This window comes from Melozone crissalis, unplaced genomic scaffold, assembly GCF_028551555.1.
Source record: "Melozone crissalis strain CALT ecotype California unplaced genomic scaffold, PUWL_Pcris_2 ptg000032l_1, whole genome shotgun sequence".
NCBI lineage: Eukaryota > Metazoa > Chordata > Aves > Passeriformes > Passerellidae > Melozone > Melozone crissalis.
This window is the reverse complement of record NW_026535810.1, coordinates 1,100,442-1,111,894: the sequence shown is the minus strand read 5'-3', so window position 1 is coordinate 1,111,894 and position 11,453 is coordinate 1,100,442. Positions and strand designations below refer to the sequence as shown.

The 11,453-nt window shown below is 67.7% G+C and overlaps 1 protein-coding gene across 1 annotated transcript; it reads right to left on the bottom strand.

Moving 5' to 3' along the window:
• Positions 1-973: 973 nt before the first annotated feature.
• Positions 974-7,358, bottom strand: PPP1R1B (protein phosphatase 1 regulatory inhibitor subunit 1B). Its single transcript, XM_054281446.1, has 8 exons — positions 7,215-7,358; positions 6,032-6,092; positions 5,704-5,726; positions 4,387-4,459; positions 4,199-4,306; positions 2,518-2,586; positions 1,236-1,382; positions 974-1,145 (listed from the first exon to the last, which is right to left on the bottom strand). Exons 1-8 carry the CDS (start codon positions 7,293-7,295, stop codon positions 1,057-1,059), a joined length of 651 nt encoding a protein of 216 aa, XP_054137421.1. The 5' UTR covers positions 7,296-7,358; the 3' UTR covers positions 974-1,056.
• Between the last annotated feature and the right edge of the window lie 4,095 nt (positions 7,359-11,453).

Here is an 11,453-nt window from a genome sequence, read left to right as displayed (position 1 = left end):
GGGGGAACAGTGGGGCTGGGAGAGACCATTCCAAAGGGGGGGAATCAGTGGGGTGAGGGCAAAATCATCCCCGTGTGGACGGGGGTGTCTATGAGGCGACCAAGGGAGAGATCATTCCACTCCTTGGGGGGGGTGTGCAGTGGGTCTGGGAGAGACCATTGTCCCCCCATGGGGGTGTGCAGTGGGATCTGGAAGAGACCATTCCCTTCCTTGGGGGATGTGCCAGGGGGTCTGGAAGAGACCATTCCCCAGTGGAGGGGTGACCATGGGGCTGGGAGAGACCATTGCGTGGTGGTGAAGGGGGAATCCATAGGGCTGGGAGACACCATTCCCCACATGGGGGGGATCAGTGGGGCTCGGGACAAACTATTCCCTGTGGGACAGGGGGGGCTTGGCGGGGCAGACCATTCCCTATGGGACAGGGGGGTATCCATGGGGCTGGAAGACACCATTCCCCACATGGGGGGGGGGAACAGTGGGGCTCGGGACAGACCATTCCCTATGGGACAGGGGGGTATCCATGGGGCTGGAAGACACCATTCCCCACATGGAATCAGTGGGGACACCATTCCACATGTGGGGATCAGTGGGGCTTGGGGCAGACCATTCCCTATGGGACGGGGGGGGCTCGGGACAGACCATTCCCTATGGGACAGAGGGGTGTTCATGGGGCGCCCCACCCCCTACCAAAACCAGACCCCCCCCAAAGACCCCTCAGCCCCCCAAAACCACTCGGCACCCTCTGTACAGCCGTTTATTGCGGGCGGGGGGCTCTGCTCGCTCGGGGCCGGGGGGCAGCAGCCAGGGGGGGCCGCCAGCACCCGGGGCTCCCATCCCCGGCTCCTCCATCACCGGCAGCCGGGGGGTGGGAGGGGGCGGCCGGGGCTGTGCGGGGGTCCCGGCGTGTCCCGGCACGGCCCGGCACGGCGCGGCACAGGGCGCACGGCAGGCGAAGCGCAGGCAGCGGGCGGGGGGCAGCCGGGGGGCACGGGCGAAGCTGCGGGGGCCGGCGGGGCCGGGCGGGGCCGGTGCCCGGTGCCCGGTGCCCGGTGCCAGCTAACTGGTGCCCAGCGGGAAGGTGGGCGAGTGGCGCTCGGTGCCGATGGGACGCGAGGGAACCTCGGCGAACCCCACGTGCCGCCGCTCTGCGGATGGAAACGAGCGGGCTCAGCAGCGCGGTGGCACCGGGGACAGCGGGGATGGAGCGGGGGACAGGCCCCTTCCCCGCCACATACCCCCGGTGCCGCCGTCCTGCTCCTGGCCCGGCTCGTCCTCGTCGCCCTCCGCGCCCTCGGGGTCCTCGGGGATCTCGGACACCGTCAGCGACTTCAGGTCCTCCTCGCGCTCGTCGATGCCGCCGGCGAAGGAAACCTTCTGCCCGCCTGCGGGGAGCGGCGCGGTGCCACCGGGGACACCCAGAGGGGACGCGACACCGAGCCCCGGTGCCCGCCCGGTGTCCCCGGAGAGCGAGCAGCCACGTCCCCTCACTGTCCCTGTGTGTCCCTGCCATCCCCATCCTGCTGCCATCCCTGTCCTGCTGTCCCCATCCTCCCGCCACCCTCATATCCTTGTCCCCCATACCTCCACCACCCTGTCCCCCTCACTGTCGCCATCCTCCTGCCACATTGTCCCCAACCATCCTCACCTCTTCACCGCCCTGTCCCATCCTCCTGCCATCCCGCCATCCTTGTCCCCCACCATCCCCATCCCTCCACCACCTTGTCCCCTCGTTGTCCCTGTGTGTCCCCACCATCCCCATCCTCCTGCCATCCCTGCGCTGCTGTCCCCATCCTCCTGCCACCTTGTCCCCCACCATCCTCAACACTCCACCACTTTGTCCCCTCGCTGTCCCAATCCTCCTGTCACCCCCCCATCCTTGTCCACCATCATTCCCATCCTGCTGCCATCCCTGTCCTGCTGTCCCCATCCTCCTGCCACCTTGTCCCCCACCATCCTCAGCCCTTCACCATCCTGCCCCACCCTCCTGCCACCCCCATATCCTTGTCCCCACCATTCCCAAGTCTCCACCACTTTGTCCCCTGGCTGTCCCAATCCTCCTGCCACACCCCCATCCTTGTCCACCATCATCCCCATCCTGCTGCCATCCCTGCCCTGCTGTCCCAATTGTCCTGCCACCCTCATATTCTTGTCCCCCACCATCCTCACCCCTCCACCACCCCATCCCCTTGCTGTCCCCATCCTTGTCCCCCATCCCTCCACCACCTTGTCCCCTCACTGTCCCATGTCCCCACCATCCCCATCCTCCTGTCACCTTGTCCCCCACCTTCCCCATCCCTCCACCACCCTGTCCCCATCCTCCTGCCACCCCCATATCCTTGTCCCCCACCATTCTCAGCCCTCCACCACTCTGTCCCCTCGCTGTCCCCATCCTCCCGTCTCCGCCATCACCTCCACTGTGTCTGTCCTGCTTCCATCCCTCTGCCATCCCGCTGTCCCCCCGCCACCCCCACCCTCCCGCCACCCCTGTCCCCCCCATCCCCGTCCCCATCCCGTTACCTTTCCGCTTGTGCGCCTTCAGCCCGGCGGGGAAGTAGCTGCGCTCGGCTCTGCCCTGGCTCCCCGGGGCTGCCCGGGCGGGGGTCCATGAGCCCGGGCCACGGCGAGGCACGCGCGGCACCGGGGCGGCACCGGGACCGCGTCACACAGCGGCCGGGGGTCCGGCTGGCGTCACCGGCCCCGCGGGGGACAGGGACGCGTGGGCAGCAAGGACAGCGTGGCAGCCAGCCCGTGTGCCAGCCCTGCCCTTGTCCCCGCGGGCTACAGGGGATGGTGACCCCCGTCCCCACCTCCCCGTGTCCCCCAGGCTCCAGCAATGCTGTCCCCGTGTACCCCGGCGTTCTTGTCCCCGTGTCCCCACACCCCCTGGGCTCCAGAATCCCTGTCCCCGTGTCCCTGTGTCCCCTGAGCTCCAGAATCCCCGTCCCCGTGTCCCCACATCCCCTGGCCTCCAGAACCCCTGTCCCCATGTCCCTGTGTCCCCAAGCTCTGCCATCCCTGTCCGCACATCCTCTGGGCTCTGGCAGGCCTGTCCCCATGTCCTAGTGTCCCCTGAGCTCCAGAATCCCCATCCCCATGTCCCTGTGTCCCCCCAGGCTCTGCCATTCATGTCCCCACACCCCTTGGGCTCCAGAACCCTGTCCCCACGTCCCTGTGTCCTGTGAGCTCCAGAATCCCCATCCCCACGTCCCCAAGGCTCTGATATCCCTGTCCCCGCACCCCTGGGCTCCAGAATCCCAATCCCATGTCCCCATGTTCCCAAGGCTCTGGCACCAATGTCCCCACACCCTCTGGGCTCCAGAATCACCCTCCCCACGTCCCCGTGTCCCCAAGGCTCTGGCACCAATGTCCCCACATCCCCTGGGCTCCAGAATCCCCCTCCCCACCTCCCCGTGTCCCCCAGGCTCCAGCAATCCTGTCCCCGTGTACCCTGGGCTTCTGGTCCTCATGTCCCCACATCCCTGCAGCTCTGGCACCCCCGTGGCTGTGTCCCCACGGCCTCCCTGTCCCCTGGGCTCTGGCAGGGCCATGTCCCCATCCCTCAGATTCCAGCAGCGCCATCACCACATCCCTTGGGCTCCAGAATCCCCCTCCCCCTGTCCCCACATCCTTTGGGCTCCAAAACCCCTGTCCCCATGTCCCTGTGTCCCCAAGCTCTGCCATCCCTGTCCTCACATCCCCTGGGCTCTGGCAGGCCTGTCCCCATGTCCTAGTGTCCCCTGAGCTCCAGAATCACCATCCCCATGTCCCCAAGCTCTGACATCCCTGTCCCCACACCCCCTGGGCTCCAGAATCCCAACCCCATGTCCCTGTGTCCCCCAAGGCTCTGCCATCCATGTCCCCACATCCTTTGGGCTCCAGAATCCCCATCCCCATGTCCCCAAGGCTCTGTCACCAATGTCCCCACACACCCTGGGCTCCAGAATCCCCTCCCCATGTCCCTGTGTCCCCCAGACTGTGGCACCAATGTCTCCACACCCCTTGGACTCCAGAATCCCCCTCCCCATGTCCCCACATCCTTTGGGCTCCAGAACCCCTGTCCCCATGTCCTTGTGTCCCCAAGGTTCTGGCATCCATGTCCCTGCATCCCTTGGGCCCCAGAATCCCCCTCCCCATGTCCCTGTGTCCCCTGGGCTCCAGAACCCCCTCCCCGTGTCCCCATGTCCCCGTGTCCCCTCACCAGACTCGAGGCCACTGTCGGGGTCGCAGCCATCATCGGGCTCCCCGTCGGAGCTGTCCCCGCCGCCCATGCCGCTCTCCAGGTGGGACTGCACGATGCGCTGCACGGCTGGGGACACGCCGGTGTCACCGGGGGCACCGGGGGCACCGGGAGCACCGGACTGTCCCCGCTGTCCCCGCGGGCGGTACCTTTGAGCGAGGGCGGGGTGTAGGCACACGGGTTGGTCCTCTTTGGTTTGAGCAGGCAGCCCTCGCCCGAGCGCTGCGGGGGAACACGAGTCGGGATGGGGGGGCCCGGTGTCCCCAACGGGGGTCACCGAGGCCCCCAGAGAGCCGGGAACCCCCCGGTGAGGTGGGGGCTGCGATGGGGGTCTCACCATGGGGGTGACACCCACCCCATCCCCAGAAATGAGGAGCCTGCTGAGGGGATGTGGCGCTGGGGACACCGTGATGGGACCCTGCCTTGGGGACCTTTCATTGGGGATGGGATATTTGGGACACCGTGATGGGACCCTGAGGTGGGGACCTTGCATTGGGGATGGGAAATTGGGGACACCATGATGAACACCCCACCGTGGGGACCCTGATCCTATGTTGGGGACCCCCATGATGGGGACATTGCCATGAGGATGTGGCATTGGGGACTCTCATTATGGGGACACTGCCATGAGGATGGGTCCCACAATGGGGACATTGCCTTGGGGATGTGGCATTGGGGTCCCCATAATTATGGGGACACTGCCATGAGGATGTGGCATTGGGGTCCCCACAATGGGGACACTGCCATGAGGATGTGGCACTGGGATCCCCCATTATGGGGACACTGCCATGAGGATGAATCCCACGATGGGGACACTGCCATGAGGATGTGGCACTGGGGACACTGCCTTGGGGATGTGGCATTGGGGGTCCCCACAATTATGGGGACACTGCCATGAGGATGGGTCCCACGATGGGGACATTGCCATGAGGGTGTGGCATTGGGGACTTCCATTATGGGGACTCTGTCATGAGGACGTGGCAATGGGGTCCCCACAGTCGGGACACTGCCATGAGGATGTGACACTGGGATCCCCCATTATGGGGACACTGCCATGAGGATGTGGCACTGGGATCCCCCATTATGGGGACACTGCCATGAGGATGTGGCACTGGGGACACTGCCTTGGGGATATGGCATTGGGGGTCCCCATTATGGGGACACTGCCTAGGGGACGAGGTTTTGGGCTGCCCCCGATGGCGACGCCGTTAGGGACACCTCGTGTTTGGATGTGGCACTGGGGACACGGCGCTGGGGACACTGCGGGGGTGACCCCGCCACAGTCACGCGCTGCTCGGCACAAACTGCCCAGCCTGGCTCGGCTCCATGTCCCCATCCCGTGTCCCCGTCCCCGGCGCCGTGTGCCCGTGCCGGGAAGGAGCCGATAAGCTCCGGGCCCCGATAACGCCCCCGGGGGACCCGGGACAGGGAGCGGGGTCGTGTCGGGGGTCCCGGCGCTCACTCACCTGGTAGGGCAGGTTCTCATCCTCTGTGTCAGCGGCGCCGGGGAGAGAAAGGTGAGCGGGACACGGATACCCCCTCCAGGGGTTACCCTGCCCCTCCGTGCCACCCCCTTCCTTGTGTGACACCCCGTCCCCTCCTTGCCGGACATCCCATTCCACAGGTGACACTACATCCCACGTCCCCTCCCTGCCACCGTGTCCCGTTCCAGACACCACGACAGCCACCACGTCCCCTCCCTGCCACCGTGTCCCATCCCAGACACCACGACAGCCACCACGTCCCATCCCTGCCACTGACCCCCGCCCCGTGTCGCAGCCCGGCCCCGCTCACCTGGGGACGAGTGTTCGGAGAGCTGGAAGAGCATGGCCGGCGTGGGCCTCCTCCGGCGGATCTGGGGCACAGATCCGGGGTGTCACCGGCTGGGGACGCCCCGGTTCCCCTGTCCCCTGTGCCCCAGGGACACGTGTGTGCCCGTGTGCGCGCCTGTGGGTGCAGGGCCACCAGCCCACCCGGCGCGGGGTCCCCGCGGTGTCCACAGTGTGTCCCAGCCCCAGGCCAGCTCCTCCGGGAGGCTCCGGCTCCGGCGTGTGCTGAGGATGTCCCCTCGGATCGGGGACAACCGGCGGGGGTGGCTGCACTGACTCCCGGCGTGTCCTGTCCCCTTCATCCCGTCCCTGTGCTCTGTCTCATCCCTGTCCCTGTCCCCGTCCCCCTGGCACAACTCTCGGTGTGCGGGGACCTTGGAGCTCTCTCGTCCTGTCCCCGTCCCTTTTTGTGTCCCCCACGCTGTCCCGTCCGGTCTGTCCCTCCCGTCCCATGCCCTGCCCGCTCCCATCCCCCTTGTCCTGCTCTGCCGGTCCCCCTTGTCCCCTCTGTCCCTTCCGATCTCCCCCGGATCCTTCCCCTCCTTCCCTCTGTCCCCTCCCACCTCCCCCTTGTCCCATCCCCTCTGTCCCTTCCATCCCCTGCCTTGTCCCCTCTGTCCCCTCCGATCCCCCTTGTCCTGCTCTCCCGGTCCTATCCTGTCCCTCCTGTCCCCTCCGATCCCCCTTGTCCCATCCCCTCTGTCCCAACGCATTCCCTCTGTCCCTTCCATCCCCTGCCTTGTCCCCTCTGTCCCCTCCGATCCCCCTTGTCCCATCCCTGCCTTGTCCCCTCGGATCCCCCTTGTCCTGCTCTCCCGGTCCCCTCCCGTCCCCCCTGTCCGGTTCAATCCCCTTTGTCCCCTCCCCTCCCTCCCGTCCCACTCTGTCCCCATCCCCTCCCCGCTGTCCCCGGGGCTCTCCCGTGTCCCCCTCCCGTCCCGCGCGGTCATTCCGGGGGTCCCTCCTCGCGCCGGGGTCACCGGCAGCGCTTTGCCCTGACAAGAGGGGAGACCCCCGAGCTCCCCTGTCCCCTGTCCCCTGTCCCCTGTCCCCTGTCCCTTGTCCCCAGTCCCCTGTCCCCTGTCCCCGGTCCCCTGTCCCCTGTCCCCGGTCCCCGGTCCCCTGTCCCTTGTCCCCTGTCCCCTCACCATCTCCACGGCGCGGGGGTCCAGGTTGCTGGGGGGGGCGGGCACCGAGAACTGGATCTTCTTGCGCTCCTTGGGGTCCATGGCCTTGGCCGGGAGTCACCGGAGCCGGTGGCGGGGGCCGGGGGGGGTCTCTGGCACCGCTACCGAGCGGAGTTCCGTGGCACCCGAGGCTCGGTACGGCGAGGAATGAGAGTGGCGGGAGGTGGGGAAGGCAGAGCCGGTGAGGAGGAGGAGGAGGAGGAGGAAGGAGAGGGAGGGAGGACACGTCTTCCTACCAGGAGCTGAATTATTCATCCCCCCCTCCCCGGGCAGGGGGGCTGAGGCCGCGGTAATGAGCCCTTGGGGAGCCCCCCAGGGGGTTCAGCCAACCTGGGGGGGGGTCCTTAACCCCTTCCCTGCCACGGGGGGCCCCACCTGCAATGGCCGGTTGCGCTGGGACAGGGACGGTGGCTCCGTGTGTGTCCCTGTCCCTTGAGTCTCCCCAGAGGTGTGGGGACAGAGGGACAGGGGACAGAGGGACAGCAGCTCCCACCCCTGTGTGGGCAGCGGCAAAATTGCCCCCACCCGGCTTGTGCCACACGGGACAGGGCCACCACTCTGGAGGGGACATCCGTGGGGACTCCCCAATCATCCCATCCCCTGTGTGCCGGGGTCCCCCCACCCCAAGCTGCAGCCCCCAGGATTTTGGGGGTGCAGGGGCTGCGTCTTCACCCGAAGCTGTGCCCACCTGCCCTGGTTCTTCCCCAGTTTTTTGGAGATTTTCCCCATAGAAAATCCCAAGGGACACAAAATATTCCCCATGGGGAACGGGGGGTTCATCCCGCAGGGCACCAGAGCTGCCAGGAAGGGACCGGGGGACACCCAGGGCACCTCTTCCAGCCCCACAGGGCCACAACCGGGGGGTCCCCTTGGAGTGGGGACAGCCGGAGCGGTGGCTCGTCCCCTCCTGGGATGTCCCGGGGCGGTGTCGATGGAAGCCGCCCGTGAGCAGGAACGAGGAAGGGGGAGCTGGGAACTGGCTCCGTCCCCCGGATCTCCCGGTGCTCCAACGGCTGCGGGTGGCCCTGGGCCAGCAGCCACCGCTCCAGCAAAATATTTACCCGAGTGGCACCGAGCCATGGAGCAGCCTCCCGCCCGCCCGGCACCACGCGGCAAAACACGGCACAGCCCGGCCCTGGTGACAAATCCTGCCTCTGGGTGACAAATCTCGGCTCTGAGTGGCAAAGGCCAGCTCTAGGTGACAAAGTCCAGCTCTGGGAGACAAATCTTGGGTCTGCGTGGCAAATCTTGGCTGTGGGTGACAAAGCTGGGCTGTGGGTGACAAAGCCGGACTGTGGGTGACAAAGCCGGACTGTGGGTGACAAAATCTGGCTGTGGGTGACAAAATCTGGCTGCGGATGACAAACTTGTGCCTGTGGCACAGCGCAGTGAGCACCTGGATGGGGACAAATCAGGCGCCAGCAGAGCTCAGTGTCCTCATGGAGACCAAAACCTGGGGACAAGGTGAGGAGTCCCTCTGCCACCACGCGTGTCCCCGTGCCAGGCTCCGCGCACCGTCCCCATCCCGGGACCGGGAGTCGTTATGGCAACAGGTTCCCGGGCTCCATCCCGCTGCTGTTCCCGCTTCTCCCACCCACGAAGACGCCGTGTGAGGGGGTGGCCGGGCCCCCTCCCCTCCGTGCGCTGCGGCAGCGCCGGCACCCGCAGCCCCCCGGGATCGGCAGGCGCCGCCCGCGCCCGCGCCCACGCAGCGTCACCCGCGGGTGGCACCTGCAGAGTGGCACGGGAATGGGGCGGGGGGGGGGGGTGCCAGGAACACGGGGGGCACCTTCCAGGCACACGTGTGGCACACATGGCCCCGCTCCTCGCCTGCCGCCGGGACAGGCGCACCGTGGGCACCCAGCCCGTGCCCGTGCCCGTGCCGCGGTGCCGCGGGGGCTGCGCGGAGCTGCGGCAGCGAATCCTCCCGCGGAGAGAGTAAAAATAGCAGCGGGGTGAGGCAAGAAGCGCTCGCCCCCCGGCAGCGGGCACCGGAGAGGAGCCGGAGCCCACCGAGGAGCGCTGGGCACGGACGGAGGGTGTGGGCATGGACGGAAGTGGGGACAGAGCGCCGTGGTGGGGGGGCGTGGTGGGGACAGGGTGGGCTGGGGGTGGGACAGCGCGGGGACACGGTGGGCTGGGGGTGGAGCACGGTGGGGACAGTGTCCCATGGGGACAAAGAGCCCCAGGGATGGGCCATGGTGGGGACACGGTGGGCTGGGGGTGGAGCATCGTGGCCAGCAGGGTCTCATGGGGACAAAGTGTCCCCATGGTGGGGACAGGGTGTGTTGGGGATGGAGCGTGGTGGGGACAGTGTCCCATGGGGACAGAGAGCCCCAGGGATGGAGCAGCACGGAGACAGAGTGCTGGGGATGGAGCGTGGTGGGGACACGGTCCCATGGGGACAAAGTGTCCCAAGGATGAGCGTGGTGGGGACACGGTGTGCTGGGGATGGAGCAGCATGGGGACAGTGTCCCACAAGGATGAAGTGCCCCAGGGATGGGCCATGGTGGGGACAGGGTGTGCTGGGGATGGGGCATGGTGGGGACAGTGTCCCATGAGGATGAAGTGTCCCAAGGAAGGACCACCATGGGGACAGGGTGTGCTGGGGATGGAGCATGATGAGGACACGGTCCCATGAAGGTGAAGAGCCCCAGGGATGGGACATTGTGGGGACAGGGTGTGCTGGGGATGGGGACACAGTCCCACGAGGATTAAGTGTCCCAGGGATGGGCCATGGTGGGGACGGGGTGTGCCGGGGACAATGTGGCGCTGCAGGGACAGGGTGCCACGGGGACAGGACACGGCAGGGACAGGGCCTTGCGGGGACACCGCATCGCGGGGACAATCGCCCGGTCCAAGGGTGAGTGCCGGGGGTGGGCGGGGCCTGTGCGCGGAGGGGGCGTGGCCACAGCATGGGCGGGGGTCGGCTCGGGGGTGCAGGGACCCCCCCTCAGTGCCCTTGTCCCCTCCGTGTCCCCTCCCTGGGCTGAGCCCCCCGAGCCCCCCCTGCACCCCAGGACCCCCCCGTGGGTGCAGCCCCCCCCGGGAGCCGCAGCGGGGGCGGCGGGAGGGGGCCGGTGCTCCCCTGGGTGCCGGCAGTGGGAACACGCGTGGGAGCGGAGCACGCGTGGGAGCCCGAGGGGGCGGGGGGAGAGGGGAGGGGGTGTGCAGGGGGTTTAACCCTTTCACTGCCGGGAAACCCACCCTGGGGGGCTGCGGAGTGGGGATGGGGGCATGGGAGGGACGTTCCCTAAATGGGGGTGCACGGGGGGGGCTGGGGAAGGGGCACCCCCTGCCCTGCTCGGGGGTGCGATGGGGAAACTGAGGCAGGACTGGGGGGGTGCAACCCCATATTTTTAGCGTGATGTGGGGTGGTCTGCAACCCCAAAAAAGTGTGGGGACGCAAGGAGGGGCCGTGTCCCCCGATTCTCGGCAGGATGGGGGGACATTCCCTGGCAGGACAAGGGTGGCAGTGTCCCCACATTGTGTCCCCACACCTGGCAGGACAAGGGTGGCAGTGTCCCCACATTGTGTCCCCACATTGTGTCCCCTCACCTGGCCGTGTCCCCAGCTCACCGAGGAGGGGTCGCACCCCTGAACCCCCCAGCAGGGCGGGCAGGGGGGCTGCACACCCCGGGCTGTGCCCGCTCCTGGTGCCCTCACCGGCGCCGTGTGCCCGCCGAGGCAGATGTCACCGGCGGCGCTGGCATGGCCAGGCTGGCACGGCCACCCCGGGCTGGCACGGCCGCGTGGGCTGGGCAGCGGCTCAAGGGCTTTGGCACGGCGTGGCCGGAGCGGAGCCGCGGCTGGAGCCGCCCTGGCTGGCCCGTGCCAAGGCTCACACCCACCCCAAAGGGTGGCACTGGGGGCTCTGGGGGCACTGGGGGGTCCTGGGTCCCATGCCAAGGCTCACACCCACCCCAAAGGGTGGCACCGGGGGCTCTGGGGGCACTGGGGGGTCCTGGGTCCCATGCCAAGGCTCACACCCACCCCATGGGGTGGCATCGGCGGCTGGGAGAACACTGGGGGGTCCTGGGGCACCCACCCAAGCAGGGGCTGTGATATTTGGGGGGGGTCATGCCCGCAGAGCCCGGTGCCAGGGTGTGCCCGGCCCCAGGAGTGGCTGAACGGGTAAAACCTGGAGGGGAGGATAAAGGGGGGAATGTGGGGCGGATAAATTTGGGGGGTTCAAGGGAA